This window comes from Cyclopterus lumpus, chromosome 3 (assembly GCF_009769545.1).
Source record: "Cyclopterus lumpus isolate fCycLum1 chromosome 3, fCycLum1.pri, whole genome shotgun sequence".
Lineage (NCBI taxonomy): Eukaryota > Metazoa > Chordata > Actinopteri > Perciformes > Cyclopteridae > Cyclopterus > Cyclopterus lumpus.
This window is the reverse complement of record NC_046968.1, coordinates 14,416,661-14,444,461: the sequence shown is the minus strand read 5'-3', so window position 1 is coordinate 14,444,461 and position 27,801 is coordinate 14,416,661. Positions and strand designations below refer to the sequence as shown.

Genomic DNA, 27,801 nt, shown 5'->3' with positions numbered 1-27,801 from the left:
TCAGCTGAGAGACATCAAGAAATGTCAACCTAACCGTGATGAAGGCCCTGGAACACCATCCAAGCTTTTATTCAACAGTCTTGTGACCTGGAGATTTACATACAGCTTCAATAAAGCCAAACACAAGATCCACCCACATATAGCCTGGCTCTTCATCTAAAAAACATCAACGTCTTACAGCTGAGGGGTTTCAAAGCCCAGGGATCACTCATGTAGATGTGTGACATCTGTGGGAGCGAGTGTCTGAGTGAGGGAGGGACAGACCCGGGCTTTTTGTTTCTCTCTGATCAGTTCACTCGCCTCAGCTCGCAAATGGGAGCTGACAATGAAAACACCCATTCTGGGAAATTTCATTAAGACCATTCCGGTTATGTAGCTCACAGAACTTTGCAGCATTTGAGTTGCTCCTATGTATATTTACATGTTGGGCTACGAAGGCCCAGGACTTCACTGACCTCGAGCTAGTTGTAAGAATAAGTTAATTGAATGCACGACAGTTTGCTTCCCAACCAAGTGTTCAACGTCTTCATCGTCGGTCCTGAAGTGGATGCACAAGTATTGTTGCCGATTGACAGAAAAGTAAACTATTATCTTTGTTGTTTGCTGCTACTGGCTGGCTGTGGGCCATCAAACTAAATAACAACAATGACAAAATAGACAAAAATAGCAATTTGAAGTAGAGCTACATTGGTCAATTAACACTAATTCATCTGGCACTATTTTGATAATCATTTCCGTCATTGTCTAGGCAAAAATGGCAAAAGTTTTCTGGTTTAAGCTTCTTGAGCGTGAAGATTTGTGGATGGGGCTGTTTAATAAATGAAGCCAGTTTAAGATGTTACTGTGGGCTATTAAATGGTAGACAGAAGATTATTCAATACTACAAATAGTCATTAGTTGCATCCCTAAATTAAAGACATGCTCTAAGAAATTACAATGGACATTTCACTAGTGTCTGAAATGTTATGGAAATAATTATTAATCCCAGACTAAAGCAGATTAATGTATAATGAAAATGATCGTTTGTTGAACCGCTGAAGTTGTGTTTCATTTTCAGTGCCGTATAAATCTCTTTCTGTACAAAATGATTGAAATGTAGACGTACTGTATGTGCACAGCTGAGAACTTATGAATTAACCATTCACCACTGTCTGGTTTTATAGGGGGACCAAAGCCCACATCGAGAAATTATAGCCTCAACTAATATGCATCATTTTCCCCTTATTAAACCATAATTCATACCACTGCAAAACTTACTTAAAAATGTGCATCTAAATGACATAATTATGTTAAGCCCTTGCAGTGCAGACACATGATGTGACATTAGCGATTACAATATCAAATGAAATCACCTTGGATTAAAAAAAAAAAACTAACATTTATTTGTTTCATTTACAAAAGATGTTGAGAGAGAGAGAGAAAAAAAAAAAATCCATTAGCAGTCCGTCTGCGGTCTCAGATCCATGTAAAAAAGACCAAACAGACCCTCTGTTACTTTCCAAACATGGCTCTCACTAAACTGTTGTTACAGACAGACCAGTCTATCTGAAGCTGCACAATATTCGGATCAGCTGAGGGCATGAGAGGGCGTACATCAATAAACAGATTTAACCATTTAAAAAGACACATTTGCAGACATTTGGGAGAAAACTAAAAGAAAACTGTGGGCTATTTTGAACACAAGGACCATGAAAATAAAACAGTTGATATGTTTAATCCAGCGTAATAATCTTTTGTATGAAGCAAAGCTGTGGTACATTACATTTGTGGAACAAGGTTAACAGAGAGTAGAAAAAGGTCAATTGTCTAAGCCTGCATGAGTGTGTTGTGTGTGAATTGGAGGTCATTACAATACAACTCTAGAGTCTGAAGACACTCGTGCCACAAGTACAGTTTGAGTAGTGCTTCAGTCTGTAGAGGAGCACTTCATGGCAACACACACGCTGTTCGAGCCACGACAGTACAATAACTAGTAAATGCATGGACAAAGACAAGTCACATTGAAATTAGATCACTATTTACCAGTTCCCCTCTGATAATACACTCAGGATTGAAGAAATGCAACAGAACATAGACAAAAATTAATGTTTCTAGCCCAGGTAAAAACATTACTTTATAGAGACATCTGTAAAAACACTTTTCCGTAATGACAACATATAAATACTAAATATACAAAAAGAAAGAAAAAGAAAACAATCCCTTAAAATGTATCATGGAAACAGCTATCGGCTGATGGAGGTAAGCTGGAGGGAGGCTTTGATGGACCTGGCTCATCTTTGAGTCTTGTGCCTTATACAAGTTCTCACTCTAGTGGTCTGTACATGAACTGCAGTTGATTCTGGCCATGCTGGGAGGGACAAATGGCAGTTGGATTTACACTGTGTTTGCTTGTGCTGGCGTGGTCCAGGTCAGGATGATAATGAGTCGAGGGGAGCCAACGTGGTAGGTTGGCGGGCTTTAACCTCCATGAGGGTGTTCTACAGTCCAAAGCGGGCAGGGGTGCGTCTGGGCGTCATGGGGGCCTCTTCTTTTCTTCCTGGTGTGCAGATTTTCGGAGGCCTGAATCAGAGGAAAGTCTGTGTTAAGCCTCTTTCTCATTATTATTGGCCTATTCAGTCTGGTCTAAACGTTCCTTACATTAGGCAAGCAGTGTTGGTTGAAAAAGGCTGAAGGTGAGGGAAGACTGGCCTGAATGTGAACATGAAAGGAGCAGGCCTGCAGGAGATTGGAAAGGCAAGCTAGTGTCTCTGTTGGGACGTAGAGCGCCTGACGTCTCCGACAGCACAATCTATCATCTTTAATTACAGCAGTATGACACCCTGACACTGCCCACACTTCCCTCATCTCGCTCTCTTCCTCACACACACACACACACACACACACACACACACACCTGCAGCAATTACAACCATCAGGCCATAACCCCCTCTGTCACTGTGTCCCATTCTCTCGGTCTTCAGGTAAGAAATGTGTTGCGGTTCCCTCAATACACAAGCTGCCAATAGTTTCCTATCAGCAACGCACACAAATGCAGACAATATATTGTACACAAGTCGGTGGACAATGCACACTTGTGGAGTGTTTACTGAATTTAAAACACAGATGTTCTTCTGCAGGGTGTTTACCATTGGTTAAGCTCGTTTTAGATCATTCCCTACAAATTCGGTGTATTTTACATTAAATAATACAGCAAATCATGCTACTGTGTTTCAGAATGTTGTTGTTGTTGTTGTCTCAGAAATGGCTTTCCACTAGTATTCATTCATTTCTGGAGAACAAGAAAAGCTCAAACTCTCAAAACTAGATCAAGCTGTACCTCAACAGTACTCTAGATTTCAAAAATATTAAGTAACATTTGATGGCTTACGCAACACAAGCACGGTCTGGTGATTGGTCCGGCGAATTGCTGTTGGTTTCACTAATTAATTTGATAAAACCTATTTTGAGGAATAAAACATGTCTTTCTAGAACACATTTTCAAGTCGAACTGCAGCTGTCGAACCAGAGAATATGTAAAAAATATTCAAAATTTGACCACGACTTCAATGCCAAAGTTCAGTACTTGACAGTAAGGCTGCAACATTCTTACTCAATTAATAGAGTAATCACACTTTCCTAAACCCCGAAGTGATGATTTAAATGGTAACTTCAGTATTTGTAAACATGGTCCTATTTTCCCACGCTGGTGTCCAAGTCACCAAGTCCAAGTTGTTGTTATTAAGTGTCTGTCAACTTTAAGGGAAGGAATCTACGGAGACATACAACGTTATTCCTTACCTTTCCCTTGATCGGATCAGTTTGTTATGTTGTCCAAGTCCCGCTTAGGGCGAGGTCTCGCTGTGAAACCTGAATATCAGGTCGCGAGAGGTCCCACTCTTTACATTTCTTCCTCTGTGAGCCGAATAGGGTCACAACACCCACAGCAACATGTTAGCTCTTCATTCGTATACACTGGCCATCCAAATCAAAGGTCTCATCCACATGGATTATGGAAATCATTGAAATGATCTAAACATTCAGCCGTGAAATGTAAAATATTTAAAATAACACTAAGCTATGCTTTCTGTAAATTAAACAAAAACCTCTGCCTGACCGGCACTCGTTTTCTTCCACGGCTGTCTTCAACACGTCCCTGTGTGAACTTTCAGAGCGGGACTTCTCTAGTGAGTCTCTTTCCATAATGTTGTCAGACATACTAAAAATCTGAACCAGAGTCAGCGGCAAAAACAAGCACTTTTAGTGGACGTAAATTGACGGTGCCAAATTGTCTGGATATGATTAGAATGCAGCCTGTGAGAGGGAGGGGGGAAAGATACAGAAGTTACCTTTTAAAATGTCTTGTTGTCTTCTCTCCAAAACACAAGTATATTCAAATGAGAGTACTGTATGACAAAGAAAAGTAGAATATCTTCCCAACTGAGAAGCTGGAACCAAAGAAGGTTTGGCAGCCTTCTACTCATCCACTTGAGAGCTTTTGACGTTCGGCCCTAGATACGCGCTTCAGACGGTACCAAACAAAGTATTGAGTTCGACACACAGCCCGAAGTATACATGCTTGTGCTTAGGAAGCTGAAACGTGTTGTATTGTCCTTTAGGTGCTTCATAAGGACATAAACAAACACTTCCTGATGTGGTTGCAGAGACACTCACGCAAAACAACCAGCTGGGTCATTTACTAATTCACACCACTGATCTGTGTTGGTGAGCAGGGAGCCAGGTGACACGCAGCTGGCGCATGAAGGCGTAACCGAAGAAATATTTCATCTTGGTCACACTGAACCCATAGAGGAGACACATGCGAGGCCTGCTAGAGGACAAAGGCAGCCAAGAGCCCAGGAGAGCACGACATTCATTATCACACATCCAGCTTCCTCCGTCTAAATCTAATTCTTAATCCTATACCTCCAGTGTGATTATATTCAACAGATCTGTAAGAGACATGGTCATGCAAACTCAGACAGATAAACCAGCTGATTAATTAACAATAACATTTCTTTTTTAAATGTGTCTTTATAACCTTATTTATCTCTGTAAAGCATACAGATGGGTGTGAAATTAATTTTTTGAGTCCAATTTGAAATTGAACGTCCCTCTACTTTCTCTGTCTGCTCTGCTATGGCACAATTTAAATTGCTGTAGTAATGGGGGTCAGCCAGGAGTCAATATTATTTCTTTTTGTCTCGTCTGCAGGGACCAGAGGTGAGAAAAGCTCATCATGAAGAGAGAGAGGTGGAGTAGAGAGAGTGGGAGAGGAGGCGAGGGAGGGAGGGGTGAAGATTGGCAGCGAGGTAGGTAAATTAAATGTTTCTATCTTGAATGTGTCTGGAAAATGAGGGCCATGGGGAACTATTGTTAGATGAGGACCCATGTGTGATGAGGAGGCAAAAGGAGGAGAGATGGTCCCCGACTTACTTAACAGTGCCAGTACTGCTCTTCTTCTCCTGCTCTTCTCGGCGCGATCGCAGCTGCTCCTCAGCCATGGACATCTCCTCCTCCATGCTGGTGAGCTCCTCCTTGGCCCGGCGACGGTTGTCCTGGAAAAGGAACACAAACAGATGAGGCAGGTATACAAAATGTAACATGCATCAGCCAGCAGACATATGCAACCAGTGACAAGAGGTCACAAGTAGTCATTTCTTCATTCAGAGAGATTACAAGCCAAAAGGGTTGTGAACCATTGGTCTTAGTGACAATGTACCAAAGTCCAAATTATAAATTCACCTCCAGACCAAAAAAAGACACACACATATGTGGATATTTCTGTTTACATACTTTTGGATGTGCTGTGAATGAACCTAATGTGCATTAAGCAAGCTTTGTCTTGCCTTACCTGTCTGCTTTTTCCTGCATGTTTGATGCTGTAAAACATTGGTCCAAGTTCTGCTAGCCACTCTCCATCCACTGCGGTCACACACTGCATGTACTCCTACAACACAAAAGCGCAAGTTAAACATGAACAACAGATATATAATTAATTGTTTTAGTGCTTGCCGGGCTCTGCAGCCGACAGACTTTTTACCTTGGTGGTCATGACGAGCTCGTGGTAGATGATGTAGTCGGGGGTGTAGCCCATACCAAACAGGGAGCTGGTAGGATGGAGGTGACATGGCATGCCTGTCCTCACGTTCACATATTCACCAATGCCCTGGGAGCAAACAAAGGCATAAATAAAAAATTAAATGTGCAACTAGGAAAATGGGACCGCAGGTTAAATGTGTGTGTTCGTGCCTGCATATATGGGAGCATTGTACGGCCAGAGCAAAACAGGTCATATAAGCTAATTTGTTTCTCCACCTGTCTTAAACAGCAAAAAAATAAACGTATATGTATATCCAACACTGCTACCATTGCGTGGTTAGCTGGATAGTCATAAGTTAGACAGATAATTATACAGTCATGATATATTTATATATATATATTTATCCTGTTATTTGTCATTTAAATATGCATGTAACCGGAGTCAAATTCCATGTATGTGCACACATACATGTCCAATAAAGCTGATTCTGATGATTACAAATTACCTTTTAGATTTTAGTCATGTATTAATGGGAGGCCAGAAGGGACATTTCACCACTCTATAATTTTGCTGGTATGAATCTGCCACAACCAGTTGCCACAAGGCGTAACATATTAACTGAGGAAAGTGCAGGAAGTACCTTGAGCTTGGCAGCCTGGTGGAAGTATGCAGCACAGATGCACTTTCTGATGATGTCCCAGTCCGACCCGCAGGAAATCAGGTTCATCCTCTGCTGCACCATGATGTCCTTTAACTGGGAACGCACCTCACGCACCTGCACAAAAAAAAATATGTATCAGAAGGGGAACCACATAGAAAACATGCCCAATGTTGGCTTGCAATCTATTGTTTTCAGGGAAGATTTATATTAGACTAACCACTACATTTAAAATAATTATGCAGGATAGTAAATAGGCCTCAAAGTACCTGAATCATTTGCTTTACATATTCAAACAACTAAATAAAAGCCAAAATGCAGAATTTTAACTTGCTGTGCTGGAATAAAATTAAAAACTGAATGAGAGGTTTCCATCCAGGGCCAGAGGGTGTTGCTGGAGAATAGGTGAGGCAGTCTGACCTTGCGCATGGCCTTGGTGTGGATGAAGTGATCGTTGCACCAGATGCCGGAGTAATTGTTGTTCTTCCACTGCATGTAGACATTAAGGTAGGTGAGATGGTCGCTCTCTGGGACTGCGAACTTCTCCCTCACCTGGTCACTCTCCTCCTCACGGCCCTGAAGACGCACATAAATCCAGTTTTACATGCATCACTGGGATATTTCCTTCTACAATAAAGTGTATATTGTTAAATCCGACTTTCTTTTGACGAGCTGAAAACAAGCTGTGAACACAATATAGATTAACTGTTTGCTTAAATGGTGTATGTGTGTGTGTGTGTGTGTATATATATATATATATATATATATATATATATATATATATATTTTTTTTTTATATTGAAGAAGCCTAGTAGACGTCTGTATGTAAGAAACAACTGACTGTTAAATCAAATCAAGAAAGTTCAATTGAATAATATCTCAGATTTCTAATAGAACTGGATGATTTATAAACAATGCTGCATTCTCTAATAATTAATAAATGTGCTAATAATAATAATACATCAAAGAAAGCTTTTTGTAAATGTGACTTTAGAAAAGATTATTTAATTAAATTGTACTGCACCTTTAAATTCAGTTCATTCAGGCGTTTGAGTGATGTCACTCACAAACCCACAATATTCTATTCTTCTCATCTTAATACAAGATACATTTGTGTGCAGGGACTTTATCTGTGGTTATAAAAAACACTCAATGAATGAATGCATCAGGATTCTGACCATCTTAGATTTATTTTTCTTTACCTTCATTTGGGATGTTTGGCGGTACGTTTGCTCAAAATAGTTGTGCTTTGTCTTGTAGTGGCACTTCACATTGACGCTTTTTAAAAAGATTTGCCATGGTATGATGGTATGATGCATGCAATTGGTCGGTGTGTTTAGTGGACTGCTGAGCGAGTGCCTTCAAGGCTAAAAAGAGTCTGCCTATTAGTGACCCCTGTACGAAACAGTCATTATACAGCAACTGTATCAAATTAGATGTACCTTAGGCCTGTAGAAGATGGCTGGCACAGACAGCATGGAGACGATGATCAGGATGTCAGCACTGCAGCTCATGTCGCAGGACACAATCAGCATCTTGGAGAGGGCGGGGTCGAGGGGAAACTCCACCATCAGACGCCCCGTCGGTGTCAAAGCACCTGAGAGGACGAAATAGAACACATTTACGAGGTTAGTCGTGAATTTTATAAAAGTGATGCAATGTGAAGAATTAAGGAGGAACAAGCATAAGACGAGTGATGAGCTTGTTTTCCATCAAAAGCCTGCTGGCATGAGGGAGAAGCCAGCATAATGTCACACTTATTTGTCGATCACCGTGAGAGAGGATGAACTGCTGACAGTTGAGAAAGAAAAGAAGAAGAGAGAGATCAAAAACTTTGCCAGTTCTGATTTAAATGATTAGACGACAGAATCTAAGAAGCTTATGAGGAGGAAAAGCAGAGGAGCCAGTTTGGGGCAGGTAAGCCTTAATCAGAGATAATCTGCTGTTAACACACCATACAGGGAATCATCAAAAGTCCCTCCTCATCCCCAAATCCCTAAATCCCCTGGAATCTGGCTAAGGATGAGAAAGAAATGAGACCCGACCAGTCAAATCAAACACAGGATCAGTTACTAGGCAATTACTCCACCGGCTAAACTTCACAACTACCTCCTCAAGGCTTGTTAGCGGTGTCTGCATCATCACTGCAGCATAGTCTCCTGCCTGTGTTTGTGGAGTCAGCTTCATTATATAGGAGCTCAAAGCAATGCTGATGGGGGAAATACAACCCCAAAAGACCCAATATTCTCTGTCACAGCATCCTCTTCATCTCAACAGGAGGAGGATTTATGTTCCTCGGCACATCTATATACACAAGACTGCTTTAGGATTTAAATCGGCCTACAACTAGAGGCAGGGAAAAGAAAACTGATACAACATATAATTAGGATACTTTGCATAACGCTATCATTACATGATTTTTTGATTAAATATGTTCCGATAAGCTCTGCAACAACTAATGGACTAATTAATTTGTCAATAGACAAAATAACAATTTGAGGGTCTAATGTCTCAAATGTGAATATTTGGAAGGAAACAGAACTTCTTTGAGCTTTGGAAAATTGTGATGGAAAATATTCCCAATTTTCTGATATTTTACATCAATCATTAGATTGTGTAAGTGTAGGGTGATACACATTATAAGTGGATGATTCAAATCATGCAGAATACCTTATTAGCATTTGCATATTTATGACATAAATATAAAGGAATTTTATTACTGTTATTCCCCTCACCACGAGTCCAGTCAAGGGGAATTAAGTGGCCGGGCATTATCAATCCACTTGAGGACGGCTTCAACCACAAGTGTTTTACCCGTGCACATTGAGTTTCTGTCTCCATTCTTAGCAGCCAGGACTATACCTCGTTGTTCGAGTAGACGACACAAAAGGTGCTTGAGGAGCAACAAGATTTGCTGATGCATCTCGTTGTCATAAGCTTGAAGAAGACTGTTTTTCATTGAGGAAGAATTACTTCCCGTCATGATTTCAATGTGTTTGGAGCACCAGCCTCAGGTAGCCAGCCGGAAGCAGACGGGCATATTAAAAGTCTAATAAATACATACATAATAAAAATAATAATATTGGTATCAACATTATATTATGATGCCTTTGGTTACTTCACACCTGTGTTGTCCAGAGCTCCCAAGATCCACAGCTGGTACATGGAGTTGAGCATGTTGTCTTCAGGTGGTGGATCCATGAAGTGGAAGAGGAGCAAATCCTGAACACCCAGAGACTTCAACAGCAGGACTACGTTGGCCAGGTTGGTCCTCTGGATCTCTGGTATGGTGGTAGTCAACATCTCATTCTTATAGGCACTCTGAGTGTAGAGCCTAAACGGAGAGGAGGCACGAAGACAGACACACGAAAGGGAAATGTATTATTTCTGAGACAAGGAATTAAATTCTTGGGGATTAAATTGTTATATTCTCCAATATGTGGAGACAGTTCTGTGGGATTCTAAATAAGCAGTAAGCACCAGATGTAATTCAGCTGCAGAGGAAAATTCAGGACGCTACCATTTATAAAGCAGAATATCCAGAGTCTGAGTTAAAGTAAAGGACCTGACTTAACAAAGCTCTCGCAACAATTACAGCTGAGGTAGGCGCTTATAATTAGAGAATGATTTGAATGTATATGGAGGGTTTGAGCTGGTAAGCGAGTGCCTGCAGTCACAGCTAAAAGGGTCTTTGAGTGGGGAATTTTCCACGCAAGCGGAGCAAACCAGCGTGACTCACTCCATCTGCTCTCTAACACATACACACATCCGCACACACATACACACACACACACACCTCAACTGTACGAAGTGTAAAGCTCCTCCAAAACTGATTCTTCATAGATTTGTGTGAGCGTGTGTCAGAGCAGGTGGGCAGGTTTAATCCAGAAATATGTGGAGTTTCATAAGCATGCTAGTTCATTAGCAATGCATAATGCAATGCCCTGTGCGTGTCGCTGTCACTCAATCTTTACTTAAGTGAATATGGCAAAGGAGGGGAGAGGTCAAGTGAAACCTCTGACGGGGTCTTTTGTGGCACATTTCTCCGCCATAAACAGAGTTAAACTGCATGAAATCCTTTGGAGATTAGAGTTCTGGCCCTCTTCCCGCCTCTGACTGTCTTGAAAGCATGGTCATGTCACACATCCAGAGGCCTGAACAAAATATCTGAAGACGGCACCGATGTCAAAAAACTGAAGGAAAAACACACTAACAGTTATGCTAAATGAATGCTACACTCTCAGGGAAACAGGAAAGAACATGAAAGGAAAATAAATTCATATTCAGGTGGTTTCTTTTTGAATGTGAACTAAGATAGTTCAGTTTAGATGTACGTCTCTGCCTTGAGGAGAAAATAAATAAATAAAAATAACCTCTCTTTTGTAGAATCAGGAGACCCTATTGTCAGCTAAAAGCTAAGTTTAGGAGCAGCATGAATCTGAATATGGCAGTTTTAAACGTTGATAGAGTCTGAATGCATGCGTTTGTGAACAGACGCATGCAGAGAGAAGACACGGGGCATTACCTGTAACACTGTCCAGGTCCTGTACGTCCTGCTCTGCCAGAACGTTGGTTGGCATTAGCCTGGCTGATGGGATAAACCTGTAGAGCATCCATTCCAATGCGAGGATTGAAAACCTGTTGACAGAACAATAGAAGTGAGTAATATAACAATCATGTCAAATACCTTTCTAGAGCTGCAGCTTGAATACATATATACAGTATATACACATTCCTACCTTAAGTTTGCAGTATCCTGCATCCACGACAAACATGATTCCATCCACAGTGAGGGAGGTCTCAGCGATGTTTGTGGCGACAATGCATTTCCTCACACCATCTGGAGCCTAGCAGAGAATAAATTAAAAAGGCAATCAGCTTTGTTTTCTCACTTGTTAACTTTGTTTATAACAAAGACTTAAAGTGTCAGATATAAACCTTCTGGAAGATCTTGGCCTGGAGGTCAGAAGGCAGCTGGGAGTAGATGGGCAGAACGGCCAGAGCAGGAGCGTTCTCCAAGTCCTCCAGCCGCTCCACGATCTGATCCGACGTCACCTGCAACGACAAAGTTATACTTTAAATTTGGCAACACAGACTGAGAAGAACCTCCTGTTCCTTGTCAACTGAAAAAGATGCAGTATATACATAAAGACGGAAAACTACAGACAGAATCTAATCTGTGAATCCCTGGCCACTTTACTTACTACTTTACTTCAACAGTACATTAATACATGACATTTAGATCACAGCCCTTTATGCCAAAGCTGTATGCAACAACCATGTGCGTGATAACTGCAGCCAGGTCCCTCACCTCAATATCCTCCTGCCCGGGCATGAAGATGAGGATGTCGCCTATCAGTCCACTGAGGTGGATCTGCAGGGCCTGCTTCACTGCTGCCTCCACATAGTCTTCCTGAGGAGTCTACACCGCACAGACCACAACAAATCAGTCCAATACAAAACAAACCACTGTAGTGGCCTTACAACAACCAAAATATAATTATTTGTATTTGCCAAAAGTTAGTTATTGTCCATTTACACAATGTATTAGAAAATACAAATGTGATACATCAATTTACTGGGCTTTATGTCTGTCATAACCTTTTTTGCATTTTATAGATTTAATTACAATCTCATATGATTGTGCTTTGAAATAAATATATGCTAGAGTCTTATGTAGACAGTCATTAAAAAATAACAAATGGAGTAATTTCTAAAACACGGCATAATAAGAATGATCTGAAGCTGTCAAAAGGATGTAATGACAATGATTTAATGCATTTAGGATAAAGTGAAAGTGTCAAGAGAAAATAAACTGAACCATACCTTGCTAAACAAGATGTCTACGGGAAATGTTCTTCCTGGAATGTGGAAAATGGGTACGTTGCCAAAAAATGCAGCAAACTTGTCTGAGTCCATAGTTGCAGAGGTAACTATGAGTTTCAAATCAGTACGTCGAGATACAACCTGATGGGAAACAGAGGACAGTCGAGTGGAATATTGAAGTTTAAGAAATCAGTCAAGGAAACAACAACCTCACTCTGTAATCTATCATGTAGACAAACAGCAGCTGCAGCTCTGTGTATATCTTGAAAAGAACAAAAATAAATCTATTTTTATCGGGTGTTAGGTAGTACTAACTTCACGGAGCAGGCCGAACAACACGTCCGTATTCAGGGAGCGTTCATGAGCCTCATCCATGATAACAGCACTGTAGTGATCCAGGTCCGACTCCCTCAATGACTCCCTGAGCAGGATACCGTCTGTCATGTACTTTATTAAGGTTTTCTCGGATGTGCAGTCCTCAAAACGGATTGCGTAGCCCACCTGCAGGCAACAAATTAAGACGTACAGAAATTATTACTACATGACATATGTAGGGATGACTAAAATAAATACTAACTAATCTTAACGTTTGCAGTAACACAGCCATTTTTGCTGATCTCTATACAATTTCTAAGCAGCTCCAGTGTTTCCCTTTAATGCTGCTCAGTTATGTTTATATAATATTTTCCTTTGGACCACTAGATGGCATTATTACACAGCACATGACTTGCTATTGAGATTGTGCAAGAGAGCATTCAGACCCACAATTACTGTAGTTTACGGACCATTCACCTTCGTAGCAGAGAAACGAGGACACAGTCGCGCTTTGTGTCTCTACTTAGAAGCAACTTAATCATTTAAGCAATCAGACAGGATTCAAACAAGTCCAGATTTTGCCATTTTAGTTAAACTACTTATTTGATATTGAAAACAAAAAGGCAAGAGTTATGGTTGAATGTAGTTTGATAACTCCTATGAACAAAAACAAAGTTCTAGCTAAGTTAAAATGTAATACATAACCCCTAATGTAAAAAACAAAGGTGCTATAATCAAGCAGTTTCAGATTATTTTTGTCTTGAATACATTTCCCATGTTAACTTCTGAAATGTACTCATTGTCAATCAGCTTAACTGGAAACAAATTTAAAATGTCATGAAAAAAAACTTTCTGGATCTAAATTACTATTAGTATGATTTTATTATTTCATATGTTACAGCAATATAGTGCAATATATTGATCCTTAATTCTGATTTTAAAAAAGATAATTTTTCTATCTCTAGTATTTGTTCGGAAATTGTATTATTTTTGATACACATTTTCTGATGTCAATGTCTTAAAATCTTTTTTTTCAGAGATCAGAGATAGAACTGCACACATAATACAACATGTAGTTATTGTTTGTGAGCAGCTGTCTTACCTCCTCTCCAAGGTTAGTGCCGATCTCCTCGCTGACTCTCTTGGCCACACTCATGGCTGCCACTCTTCGGGGCTGAGTACAACCCACCATGCCATAGCTGGTGTAGCCATCCTCATGCAGGTACTGAGTCAGCTGTGTGGTCTTCCCACTGCCCGTTTCCCCAACAACAATCACAATGCTGTTGTCCCTGCAGATGCCAGTTAACACATTGAAACAGTCAACGTTATTACTCGTCACCATTTTGATGTAAAACACTTTTTAGGAGAACATAGGGAACAAAACTTTATTTGTAGACTGCAATGCACTCTGAAAATACCGTATGATGTTGAGAAGTTGCTGTCTGACAGCAAAAATAGGCAGGTACTGTCTCTGTTCCAGAAGGGTCTTCTTCTTAGCAAACTCACTGCTGGCCTCCGTCTTTTCTCTCATGTGGTCTGCAAATTTCTGCTCTGTTCTGTAAGGCAGAGAGAGAGAGGAATCACCAAAACATTAATATGGCAGGTCAGACATGACAGTTCAACTAGTTAGGCTGCTGAATTATCAAAAAGAAAAAGTGAAATGTCTTCTAATCTTTGCAAAGAAAGTCTGGTCACCTGTAGTCTACTTTGCCGTCCTCTCCCACCGGTTTGCCTCCAGAGGAGTCTTCCGCTTCAGTCTTCTTGATGCCCATGATGTCTCCCAACTTGGTGCCTGCCAATTCCCAGTGTTTGTGCTGTGCCTGGAAACAATAAATTATTCCAATTATATCATATGCATATTAAGAATTAAGCTCCAGTCGGTAACTTCCCACACTTGCATTGTAATTTTGTGCACGTTCAACACGGAGATGACAGAGCATCTGGTGTGGCATTTGTGTAGTTGTTTCACCTCACTGATGGTGGTTTCCAGTTAAAATGTCATCAACTCACCAGGTAATGCGATTATGAATAACTTATTTACTGAAGTGATGAAGTTAAGACAGCGATGGCATTATCAACCGGACAGGTGCACAGCAACAAACCCCATTGACATTTATCAACAGCAGTGTGAAGATCATATCTGACTTGTGTTGAGCAATTCTCCACACAAAAGGACTATAACAAAGACATGTTCATTTAAAGTCCTCACTGGTTTTAGCTATAAACATACCTACTGTATATAAAAATGAATCACATTAGTCTTAGTTGTTAATCCAACCCACCTTCTTGCGTTCTTTCTGCTCACGATGTTTACGCACAAGCTGGCTGCCTTTGCGAGCAATAATGGCCATGTCAGAGGTAGCATCTTTCACAGGGATGACAGGCTCCGGCTGCAGCAGGAACACACACACACACACACTTCAAGTTTGGTTCAGAGTTATAATTAAACATTTTGTTAGAACCATTTGTCAACTTCAACGGTTGACTAGAGTTTTTTATTTTTTTTTATTTTTTTACTTGCCCCTATACAGATTGTTGTATTTATTAGCGGCTATCAAATATAATTTCATTGTCATGTTCAGTCTTTATTCAAGTAAATGAAATGTGGCAAACTGTAATACATAGTTGGCGTTTCAGCCACACACTAAGACCACCCAACTTAACTCTTGTTTCCAGGATAATTGAAATGCTTGCTTGTGCATAAACTTGGTCTTCCCACTACGTCATTTTCTCACGAGTGCCCGTTTGGTACTGCGCATGTGCTTCTCTACACAGAGATGAGAAGGAAGAGACCCTCCTCACTCCTTAGCTAAGTTTACCATTATCAGCTACAGAAAAAGCAAGTGTGTTCAATTCCTTTTTCACCCCTTGCCCAATCGGGCTAATTAGTTGCTAGACCAACGTGATATTTTACTTGACTGAGCAAGCGTGCAATACTTATTGTAGAGCCCTGTAGATCCTTTGATCATGAATGGTTGAGACCTTGTTTACCTGCTTAGTAAAGACTATTCTTCCATCCAGAAAGGGTGGAACCAGGTTGTGAACCTGCAGATGAACCTTAGCAGCATTGTCCTCCTCAAAGTCATCATCCACCTCCAACCTCTGCACTACACCACTGGTCAGCATACGGTTGGTCTCCCACCGCTCATTATCCTGAGACAAGAAACACAGCCTGTTAAAAAGACAGACCAACAAACAAGTATGGTCCACACATATAGAGTAGATGTCTGTGCTTGCGGACACGCAGTTCCGATAAGGCTGAGATGATGCACTGTGGTTGTACCTCATTGATCTGTCGCTTGTGGGCAGATATCCTTTTTTGAGTCTGCTTCTGAAGGATCTGCTCTCTCTTCTTTACATATTCTTCAGAGGTGGTAGTGAAAGGGTTGTGGAACTCATCATAGCCTTCATCCATCATGTACCAATCTCTGTCTGCTTGCTGCAAAACCGTGAGACAATAAGAGATGTCAAAAAGTGGGCACAGAAAGCAGTTGCGGCTTCTATGAGGCATAAAAGAGATATAACTGTGCCACTCACCTTCTGGTCCTCCTCCCACTGGTCTTTCTCATCCTCATTATCAAACACAAATCCTCCCGAGCCATCTTCTTTCCTACCTGAGGACGAGAGAGATTAAGTAAGGTTATGGGAAATACAGTATCTAAATCCTGCATGGATGCACAAAACGCCATGATTTTAGAATAGTACCTTTTCCTTGTGATAAACGTGGTGTAGTACCCAAATGCTTTCTGTCATTGGCCCACTCATTGTACTTGTATGATGGGGTAGGCAGGGGTGTGTCGTCAGGGTAACGGCCCCTGATTGACCTAAGCACACAGCAGACAGACGTTATGGAAGGATCAAGTGGCATCGGCTTCTCAGCAGCCAAACCTTTTATGTCAAATATGAAGAGTAGAACTAACGGTGAGGATTTATAAAAGCTTCTTAAGCGTCTAAGTGACAATACATGAAAGCAGTGTCATGGTAATGTAATTATGAAGCTGAAAAATGTGGTAATATCACATAAAAATATCAATGTTTTAAAATGCAAATAACCTATAGCTTTCATGACTATTGTGTTGGAACAATAAGGTGTTTGGAGAATGTTAGCCCATCCAAGTTCAAACATATGGTCTTTATCTTTGCGAGGACAATCTTTCTGCCCGTCTGTGTCTGCTTGCAAAAAAAGGGTTATATTCATTCAACAGAAACCATTTTTTTAATTTTGCCAAAATGCAAACACTATGTACAAGCAAAACATTGCTTTTACAAATGGTATGCCTACTGAGGAACATAATGCCATTTAACAATCACTTTACTATCGACTTCAAGTTCACAACTTTGGTCAGGAGGATAAAAACGTGAGATAAAATAATTGACCGTTGTTTACCTGTCTCTCCTCTCACTCTCTCGGCCGGAGCGATGGCTTCGCTCCGAGCGATCCATCTCTCTGTGAGGCAGAGCAGGGGACGGCGATTCCCACTGGGAATGCCGTGAACTGGAATAACCACTGTCATCCTCCTCCCAGTTGGAGCGCGAGGGTGTGAAAGAATCTATGTTGAAAACAAAATGAGTTTCGTCAACCAAGGGCAATTATCAAGACATTGAAATTAAATCAGATACATAAAACCAAATACCTCTGGGGCGTTGCTGTGGCGACAAGGGTTCGTCTCTCTTCGTCCCCCTGCTGATGCGATCGGAGCAGCCATCTCTCGGCGAGCGCTCACTCCGCTCACCGCGCTCCGACCGGCTGCTGCTGCTGCCACGGCTGCTCTCTCGCTCATCTGACAGACAGAGAAAGTTAATCTCAACAACCCTGACTGGTCTCACGTTCGCTTTCATTATTGAATAATCTACAATTTTGGTTTTCCAAATTCTTCATCCACTTTATAATAAGTAAATGGAAAACATGTTGTCCTAAATAAAATGGCTTACTTTACAGTCAAAAAACTAAATGTATTTAATAAACCATAATATAATACAGAAAAAAGGCAGACCTTTCCATTTGAGAAACTAATGTTTTGGATTTTTGTTGTTGAAATTTTTACTTGATACATATTCTGGACGACATTAGAATACAAACATGTAACATGAGGGATATTTAGAATTACCTCTTTCATTCCTTCGATCTTTTCCCTTATCTCTGCTCCTTTCTCTTTCTTTGTTCTTGTCTTCTTTGGAGGAGGCGTAGACTCCATGCTCACGTCTGTCTTTTTCTCTCTGCTGGTGTCGGCGTCGGAACTCTTCGCTGACCCCTCCAGGGCTTGAGGGTGTCTCAGAGCCAGTCACACGATACTTCCTGCTAGAAAAATGTAAAATAAACAATGACGAATGAGTAAAAGGTCAACAAAGAAAGTACAAGGAATACATGCACATTTAAGGGGTGTTAATGTTCCACGTTCACTGAGGACTCACAGCGACAGTCCTGGTTTAATACTTAGACTGTTTTATTGGGATGGTCGTTTTCCCAAAAAAGGACTAAAGTCCTTACAAAAAAGTGATTTAAACTTCCCAAACAGTGGTATATATTATCCAAATACTTAAATATTAAATAAATTAGAAATAATGACAACCTGATTAGACATGAGGGATAGGTGTTATGCATCATAAATAACTTTCAATAAAGTATTACTTTCATACGGGAAGCACCAACACTTACCTCTCCTTCTTAGCATCCTTGTCCTTATCATCGTCTTCTTCATCAGACCCAGAGTCACTTTTACCTTCCTCCCAGTCCTGGTAGGAGGAAACCTTTGACTTCTTTCTATTGCTGTCATCGGCCTCTGCCTGTTCCTGACTCTCACGCTCCTTCCTTTTCTGGGCTGCCAGCAGATCCAAACCCAGCAGCGAGGTGCGGGGAGTGGGTGCTCGAAAAACATGGGGCTCTGCAGCAGCACTCTTCGTCTTTACCATCAGTCCACCGACCTGAGCATCTGGATCAGTCCCTTCCAGCCTATGCATGGACACATCGTCATCCATTATCTGTGGCGAAATAATGATATGTGGAAAAGGTGTTATCATGTGAAGCTACTAAACTGTTGCTCATGACAACATATTGACAAAATTAAGCATTTGTTTTTTTTAATTCATGGTTTAAGTTTGTGTGCAACATGAATGGTATGATCTATGAGCTGACGATACAAAAAATACGATAATTGACCAATGACAAGATCCCAGAGTCAAAGGTGACCTCTTCTTTTTGTCTGACAAACAGTGAAAAGCCAAAGCCTCAAATCCTTACAGTGGAGAAGCTGTAACAAGAAAAGGTTAGCTATTGTTTAATAAAATACTTGGTCAATACGGTTAATGTATAATCACATTTGGTGCAAGTCGAAGGGACCACGTTGAACTGACTCAGAAACAACCCATCAAGACACAGATGACTGTAGTTTCATGTGTTACTCCAGTCACCAACAGGGCCAGACTCACACTACACCACAGCTCTCCTGTCCTTTGCTTTGCGTCAACTGTCGTGTTGTTTTAGTATGAAACGTTCACGTCACCAATGACATGCAGTAACTTAGTCAATATGGACCCGTTTCAGTGAGAGGAAACGCGTTGTAAATCCAAACTACGTCGATGCAGTAACTGTACTGCATTGGTGCATTTGTGAGTACGATGATTACACGTTCCCTCGTATAATTACAGATAGATTCAATTAAGTGAAACTATTGCTTACCTGACAAAGAGCTGCTAGCGTCAGCAAGCCTGCGAGCTATCAGGTCCTGTCCCGACAAGGCCGGGCGGCGAACTGCGGGGGTATGCCGCGTGTTTCTGAGTCTGAAATGCAGAAACTCTCACATCAAGTTTAAGATTTGAGGTCAACTAGTGGACGGGTAAGTACTCCAGAAAATGGAGGATCTGCAGCTGTCACTGGAAATGCTCTAAACTGCGACTTTCTTAAACACAACGCATATGTTTACAGACAAGAGAGCAGCCATTGCGATCCCACAATTCTTCTTCTTCTTTTTTTTTTTTTTTAGTGTTTATTGGGAGTTGACCAATCAATGTAGAGGCGCATTACCGCCACCACGTGGACTGGAGTGTTACTGTTCTTCTTCTTCTTGTACTCTATTGGAGGGTTTGCAACCGTTGCATATAAAGTGCATACCGCCATCCACTGTACCCAAGTATGTAGTATGAGACCCGAAATACCGTGATATAAGTATGTAATTAAAGTAATAATTTGTATAGTTTAATGTTAATAATTTGTAAAAAAAAAAATATATTCTTTGATATAATCGTATCTCCTTAAAATATTCCACAACTCCTTTCTGTGTGAAATTGCATCCCATCTCCAAGAATACACGTAGTGTCCCTTTTCCTCGCTGCCCTAAAAATCTTTTAAACTCGTCTTGTGCTTTCCGCGTGAGCACATGTTATGCGTTCACTGTACTTTACATTCAGAGCATTCATCTGATATACTCCCCAGCAGAAACAATGTTTTATTTAATCCTGTGTGTTCAAAGTCTATAGTTCAAATTGTCTCCTTTCTTCTATTTCTTCTAAACACAACCAACTGGACTGAAGTGTGGAACAATAGAGTACACAGGATATTAGATTGATAAATAAATAAATAAAGAGTTTCTTCTAAAAAATTAATGATATCACAGTATATGCCCTGCTGTCTTCCCAAGAGACCTGACAATGTAACGTGCATGTAAGGTGAACTCCTGCCATTGTGCATGTGTTCTAATCAATGTCTTGGCTTCAGCTTTGCATAAATTGAACTTGTAGGTCTACATGCTAAATGCTGAGTACTATTTCATCAGAGGAGTGAAAAAAACACAGCTATGCAAGTAACCACACAGAATAATAAAACAGGGCAACAATAATTGTGAAGCTTTAGTGTGCACTGAAAGATGAAAACAATAAGTATAAGGAGAAGAGAAAAGGAGCAGAAGTGCAATAACATCCGCTATCGCATCATAAGTGTAGCCTGTATGTGCCGTAGGATTCTCTGAGCACAGTGGTTGTTTTCTAAGTCCTTGTGAATTCTCCATCCCATTTTTCCTTGAGCACATTACATTTTTCCAGCAAGGTCAAGGAAAAGTGGTTAGGAAAAGACATTGGATGTAGAATGTAATTTGTTTGCCCTTTCGACCACAACGGCAATAAGGGAGCTACAGTATGTAATGAATGTAAAAATGTGATTTGGAATGCAGCTCATGTGAAATGTAGTAGTCGAAAAACACCATTATGTACTACTGCATCCAGTCACATTTAAAATGTTTAAGGTAAAATGATAATGGGTTATCTTATTCTATCTCTTATTTTGCAGTATGCAAGCCTGCATGCTTTTATAGCTGGTTTGACCCATAATCCTCTGTGCAGTGGATATATAAGTAAGTGGATTCAAGGTACATTGTTATAACGAAGTAGTGGGTCCCAAATGAATGTATACTGTATGCAACAGTACTTTGTAAGGGCAGCTGCAGTGTATAAAAGTAAAAAGAAAAATATATTTTATTTAATGCAACTAACTGCCTCAAACAGTGGCAGCTGCCTGCTGCGAAAGACACGAGTTACCTTGCCACACCTCTAAAACTCTGAAAATCCAGGACTTTTCATCAGTCAATCCTCTTAATAAGTTTGAAAGTATAATCAAAGCAGTTCCCAAGGGCTGTGTGCTCAGCCCCCTCCTGTTCACGCTGTACACCCACGACTACCCCATAAAGAGAACTGTGTTGTGAAGTTTCCAGATGACACTACTGTCATCGGCAGGATTACAAACCACAAGACCTATTGAGAGGGAATCATCAATCTTGCAGAGTTTCAGAACCTGCTGCTCAACATCAGTAAAACTAAGGAGCAGATTGTTGATTTTAGAAAAAAGGAGACAAAGGCACACACCCCCAGTCTAAATCAATAGAGTTGACATGGTCTTCAACATGTTCATCCTGGTGAAGATAGCTCATCAACGTCTGTATTTAATGTTTACAGGGGATCAATAGAAACCATCCTAACTGGAAAGATGACAAACCAGGATGGGATGTGCATGGCCCAGGACTGGGGCGCTCTACAGCGAGTGATTAATACCAACCAGAACTTCACTTGTACCCATCTACTGAGCATCTGTGATATTGGTAAGATGTGTCTAAGAAAAGCACAAATGGTATTAAAAGACAATACCAACCACGGCCACAGATATACAAAAGTATCAGTTTTTTGTGTTTTTCTTAAGAAGCAAAATGGGACTACAAACGGCCTTTTGTTGCACAACCCTTTTGTTGCACTCTGTTGTGCTGGGCTGGGGTGACAGGGTGTGAGCATTATACAACCAACAAGTGTTTCTGCTGCTGTTGCAAGAGTGGACATGTTTGTATCTGATGATTCATTGTGATTCATTTTCTAATGCAACATTAATGGAGCATGCCCACCTTGAATATATTAAATGACATGAATATATATGTTTTTTTTAATAGTGTATTATTTTCCATACTCGTTTGTCGGTCTAGAGTTGAAAGACGAATGTCATTGCAATTATAATACATCATATGTTAATCACTATATCCCAAATTGTGCCAAAACAAAGACGAGCTAACAAAAAGATATAGAAAAGACACCTTATGTCATACAGAAATCTCTATGCGTAATTACTGCGCACCGTTGACAAACGTCAGACAAAAGTCTCGTGATCATCATGTGGTACATTTTGATTGGACCCCACTGCAAGAGTCACAACTTCATTGGTCAGTTGAGGTGCTTGCGATTCACGTCAAAGCGACATGCATGTCACTGGTCTGTTTCACATGTCTGCTGATGTGCCGGGTTACGGTGTTTTCCTATTCCGTAATTTAGCATTTGTGTGGTAATACTGTTGTGTATGGCATCTCGCCTCTACGGTGTCTATAGGAGCTACATTTGAGCAATACTACGCTCATTCAAACAGGGTGCGAACTGATTTTAGACGTTACGTCAGCGAGCTAGCTTTACGTGCACACCAGGGTAACGGAAGCTAACGCTAGCTGGCTGCGTTGTGGGTGTAGAGCGACATTAGGGCTGTTTACACTGACGTTAGAATGGGTGAGCAAATATGCGACGGCCCCGTTCACACAGGTAGTGAATCCGCTAATAACACAAATGTTGAGAAAAACGGCGAAACAGTAGAAAGTGTGACATATTACACATTAGAAGAAATACGAGTGCATAGTATGAGCAGTGACTCTTGGCTCATCATCCACGACAAAGTGTATGACATCACAAGTTTCCTCGAAGAGGTAAGAAATAAGAAACACTTTCTGCCGATCGGTAGCAACTATTTTGGCACCGCTTCTGTAATATGTTGTGCCTCAGCGAGGTCTTTGGTTAACCTAACGCTAGTTAGCTGTTTCGGCTCAGATTACTTTTTGGAATTACAAACCTGTATTGACGTTTTCTGACTAACTGTAACATCCAGTTTTTAAAGTCCGACGGTCAAATCAACATTGCAATAATGTTATTGTTGCTTGTTTATAAGTAACGTTAACTATAGCTTACAGATGCATCGATATACCTGCATATTATTATTATTATTATTATAATAGTAGTAACCACACACGTTAACGTTTTAAAAGTTGTAAACTCAATAATATGACGATAACTTGGTTAACGTTACTCGTATCATAATTCATATGGAAGTTACTCGATATGGAACGTTTACGTGTTCAGAATTATAACATTAAGTTAGCTGTCAATTGTAGGGGCATAACATGTAAATACTTTAGTACAGTTGTGTATCTAAAAATTAGTACGGAATCTTCCTTTCATGAATTTACCTGTGATTTCAAATGTAAATTTCTTTTGGCTAATGAAGCATAAATAAGTGATTTTGACAAGCGCAACACTCTTGAGTTAACCTATTCTATGATTTCAGCATCCGGGAGGTGAGGAGGTTTTGCTAGAGCAGGCAGGTTCTGATGCCACAGAGAGCTTTGAGGATGTGGGTCATTCCACAGATGCCAGGGAGATGCTCCAGCAGTACTACATTGGGGAGGTGCACATGGTAAGATCTGATTCCCTGCCTGCAGTATCTTTTAATGGTGTCCATAGCCCTCGGTCAAATACTGAAGTTAAGCAAGCAGAGTAATTAATCCGTCACCAAATTGTGTTGAGGAAAAAACAGCCATTAGTTTCACAAAAGTTGCTTTGAGTTACAAATGCCATGAAAACAATTTGGGATTCAGATGCTTATTAGCTAATTGAGGGAGATGACATTCAATCAATTAGAAATGTGTTCTAACATAGATAAGGTAAGCAGCAACAAGGAAAGTGTCAGAAAGAAAGACAAAAAGAGTGTGGACCATTCAAACATAGTTTTAATTTGAGTAAATTGTTAAAGTATACCATGTCTGATTTTATTTCAGTAATTTCTAAATAATATTGTATAGTTGGATACTAATACTAAAGATAATTACGGTTTAGTTGTGATAGCAGCACATTTCTTATTTATTAGTAGTTTTCATTGCCCCAATAGTGTTTTAGTAAAGTGTCATGTTGCTACATCCTTAGTTTTGATATATATATTATATAAATAAAATGTATATATGGCTCTTCAGGGACTAATTTCTGCAGTTAGAACTTTTTATATTAGAGTTGTAAATATTCAACTGCTAATAATACGAATACATCAGCTTTTTGATGGACAACTATGGACTGATAAACTGACATTTAATTCTTGACTTGGTGATGAGTGTAATTTGTCTTTAATTACATTAAGATGCTAATATAAATATATTGATTTTCTTTGCAGGATGACAGAAAAAAGGAGCAAGCAAAGGTAAGCAGCAAAGTCACTGAAACAGAATTGACAGGCTACAAAGTTCTTGGTTCGTAGGTAAATTATTTATTTCTCTAAATGGTGTCCTATCTTTCTGCTACAGGATGAAAATGAGGCGAACTCAGGAGAGTTCAGGTGAGTCTTCATGATGAACATTGTGTGTCACTTGGTTTTACTGCTAATTATTCAGATTTGTATAAATCCCTGTAAATATCCTGCAAATTATTAAATGTTATTAGTTTCAATCAATATCAACACTGATGGATGCTATGGGCCATAACATGTATAATTTCTATCTTGTTTTTGTTGCCATTCTCATTTGTTTTGTTAATTTGAATTATTCTGTGTTAAATAAATACATGTTTCTATTTATTTCCAGCAGCTCCTGGACCACATGGTTGATATCTGCTATTGCAGCAACTATAGTTGGTGTCATGTATCGCTACTATGTGTTTGAACACAAGTCGTCTTGAGCTGGCATCCTGTTTTCATCTCATCTTTTTCATCTGGAGGCCTTGAAATGTTTGACCAAAAAACCTCCTCACACTGAGCACGCACGATTAGGAATGTCTGCATCCTCTGCAACAAGAAAAGGAGGTGAGCAGTTTGATAAAGTACCTTTGTCCATCTTCATAGAGTGCACCAGACAGACAGTTGGGCAGGTACATTTATTAAATTGTCTGCCTTCATTTTCTGTGTATTTATTTGTCACTGCCTGATATCATTAATGCTGTCCTTAACTTAAACTTTATATGCATTTGACACATTTTGGGGTCTTTTTTGTTTACTCATTTGCCTGCTCAGAAAAAGGTTATTTTACCTACACGGTATATATGCACCATAATTTCAGTGATAAGACAGACAGGAAGCATTTAATGTTGAGATGTTAGTATGCAGAATGGTGATCAAATCAGGGCAATGGTTGACCTCTCATTCTACTTTTTACGGTGAACATCATTTCCGATGCATTTCTTTTGTGACATATTTTTTACTGCTACATTAGAATACGAATCAGGAGTTTATTCCATTCACTCTTTACAGCACTTTTCTGGTTTTAAATTGCTTGATTGCATTCATCACATGGTTGTTAAAGCATTCTTTACAATTATGTAATTTCAGTGTCAAATCTTTGGTATTTTATTACTTAAATGGTATCCGTGATTATTTAAGTTAGAATGTGTTATGACTTGTCCCATATTTCTACAGTTCTGTTATAAGGAATTTGTGTAAATGTTCAAATTGCGTGAACCCTATATTAATATACATTTATGTAGTATGTAATACAGTACTATTTTATTACCTCGCTAAAATATCTTAGAATGAATGAGTGAAAACCCATGAAAGAATAATTAGTAATTTTTAACTGGTGCTTTTTCACAATTGTGTTTCATTGTAATGCATCTTAATTTTGGGGTTACGTTTTGGATGAGTGGAAATGCAGCTGTCAGAGGGTTTGAATTGTATTCAATGAAGTCCGGTGTGTGTTTCAGGCCACAGAGCATATATCTTTACTCTATTTTAGTTGCTCAACATCATTAATTCTCGAGCTTCCTGTTCAGCTGTTGGTCATGTGTTCTGGTAAATAAAAAGCTTCCCAAAGCATTTCTAAGACTACAAAGACCAGAACAACTTTAAGTCCATTTACCAACTATTTAAAACATTAAAAACTTCTGAATATAACAATTTTTACATGCGACTAGAAAAAGGCAGATGTTAAAATGTAGTGGCTGTAACGATAAATATTTGCCATCCCTCAATTGTCATTAAGTGTCTTTGAATAAAATTATTTTAAAAAAGTGGAAGTGACTGGTCACTAAAACTGAATATATGTATAAATATGCTACTTTAATGACGTTATTACTCTTTACAATACGTCTGTTGAGTTAACTGTCCTTTCAAAAGTTATCATCCTGCTTGTGGCAATTGTCAAACAAATACAACATATAATCTAACCTAGAAAACAATGCTAGGTATGCAAACTAACTTCTGCTCTTGAAATACCTTTAATTGCTGGTAGTCAGCACCTGACCTGTGCAGCAGGCTCTTAAAATACAGAATCTGATATCTATCATTGAGTCAAACGTGCTCAGGATTGACGGTGACACTGGGAACAAGGATAAAGCCCAAACAGACAGACTAGTTAGGGACACAGCTGCACATGTTATTTCTATATATTTTTAACAGCGTAGTGGTCAGCAACAAATCTATATTAGCCAAAAGAAAGTCGGTCCACTTTTTATGCTTTACAGGGAGGTGAGCGTTACAATCCGGCTCAGAGACTGCAACATGGATGTGAGACCAGACGAGTTAACGATAGACATTTATTTAAAGAATAACAACCAATCAAGGGATCGACCTCAGTCTTCAGGTGTTGACTTTTTATAGCAGCCTCCAGGCTCGGGTGTGGCTCATCAGCTGATGAACAGCCAGAAAGACAAAACAGCGCAAACAGGAGCCAGACCGCTAGTGGAAGAGAGGGGTCATCACAGTGAGCGTCAAAGAGCACATTATTGTAACAATGGCATTAATGTGGTTATGCACTTTTACGTTGTTTTTCATTTCATAGTGCGATACCAGCACAAAGTGAATAATACTTGAGTCTGCATATGCCTGCTCCCCTCATCTACTTGTTTTGCGGAGAGGAGCATGAAGCGGTGATTGAAATTAAAGCCTTCCCATTTGCATCGTCCACAAGAGCCCTCACAGTGCAGAGTGCCCGTGGTCAGCAAACCCCAGAAAGCACAAATAAACAGCCATCAAGTCTTCTAGTTTATTCAGATGGGACATATGAAGAAATGAATGCCCTCAATACATATATTGATGAATAGCGTCAAAAGAATAAAGCGTTTCCTTTCATCTGAAAAATACCTCAACATTACTGTTCTTAAATGTGCATCAACGCCACAATTTGAGCAATAACCAAATTACTCATTCAATAGAATAAGATGAGCAATTCATCCAAGCACCACCACAATCAGTCAGAAGAAAATATACATTTGTTTATGTATTGATGATTTTGCCATACCTTAATATTAACACAGGGTGGCACTACAACCTCAAGATATGTCAGATGTTTCCTTTGGCCTTTACTGGAAAAGGCGAACATATATATTAAAATGGCTCATCTGACTTGTGCACACACTAATAAATTCAGTGCAGAATGTATGTATGATGTTCATCTCCAGGTTTTCATGGGCACGGAACAGCAGTAAACTCTATAAACAGTGC

General features: G+C 39.9%; 2 protein-coding genes across 5 annotated transcripts; one reads left to right on the top strand and one right to left on the bottom strand.

Moving 5' to 3' along the window:
* Positions 1-1,698: 1,698 nt before the first annotated feature.
* dhx38 (DEAH (Asp-Glu-Ala-His) box polypeptide 38) lies at positions 1,699-19,786 on the bottom strand. 3 transcript variants are annotated; one of them, XM_034561742.1, is made up of 27 exons: positions 19,495-19,786; positions 18,475-18,797; positions 17,927-18,117; positions 17,453-17,599; positions 17,206-17,368; positions 16,524-16,642; positions 16,356-16,432; positions 16,102-16,257; positions 15,810-15,971; positions 15,101-15,208; positions 14,514-14,638; positions 14,237-14,374; positions 13,921-14,107; positions 12,819-13,004; positions 12,504-12,644; positions 11,989-12,099; positions 11,616-11,732; positions 11,417-11,524; positions 11,203-11,315; positions 9,803-10,011; positions 8,120-8,274; positions 7,098-7,253; positions 6,660-6,794; positions 6,020-6,145; positions 5,831-5,926; positions 5,413-5,534; positions 1,699-2,559 (listed from the first exon to the last, which is right to left on the bottom strand). In XM_034561742.1, the coding sequence occupies exons 2-27, from the start codon at positions 18,792-18,794 to the stop codon at positions 2,478-2,480; spliced, it is 3,750 nt and encodes a 1,249-aa protein (XP_034417633.1). In that variant the 5' UTR covers positions 18,795-18,797; positions 19,495-19,786; the 3' UTR covers positions 1,699-2,477. The 3 variants fall into 3 exon arrangements, with proteins under 3 accessions (XP_034417633.1, XP_034417642.1, XP_034417651.1); XM_034561751.1 differs by having other exon boundaries at positions 17,927-18,114; positions 19,495-19,769; XM_034561760.1 differs by having other exon boundaries at positions 18,475-18,768; positions 19,495-19,769.
* Positions 19,787-22,508: 2,722 nt separating this feature from the next.
* LOC117728596 (cytochrome b5) lies at positions 22,509-26,369 on the top strand. 2 transcript variants are annotated; one of them, XM_034529299.1, is made up of 5 exons: positions 22,509-23,035; positions 23,671-23,799; positions 24,547-24,573; positions 24,677-24,708; positions 24,956-26,369. In XM_034529299.1, exons 1-5 carry the CDS (start codon positions 22,838-22,840, stop codon positions 25,044-25,046), a joined length of 477 nt encoding a protein of 158 aa, XP_034385190.1. In that variant the 5' UTR covers positions 22,509-22,837; the 3' UTR covers positions 25,047-26,369. The 2 variants fall into 2 exon arrangements, with proteins under 2 accessions (XP_034385190.1, XP_034385189.1); XM_034529298.1 differs by having other exon boundaries at positions 22,512-23,035; positions 24,953-26,369.
* The last annotated feature ends 1,432 nt before the right edge of the window (positions 26,370-27,801 follow it).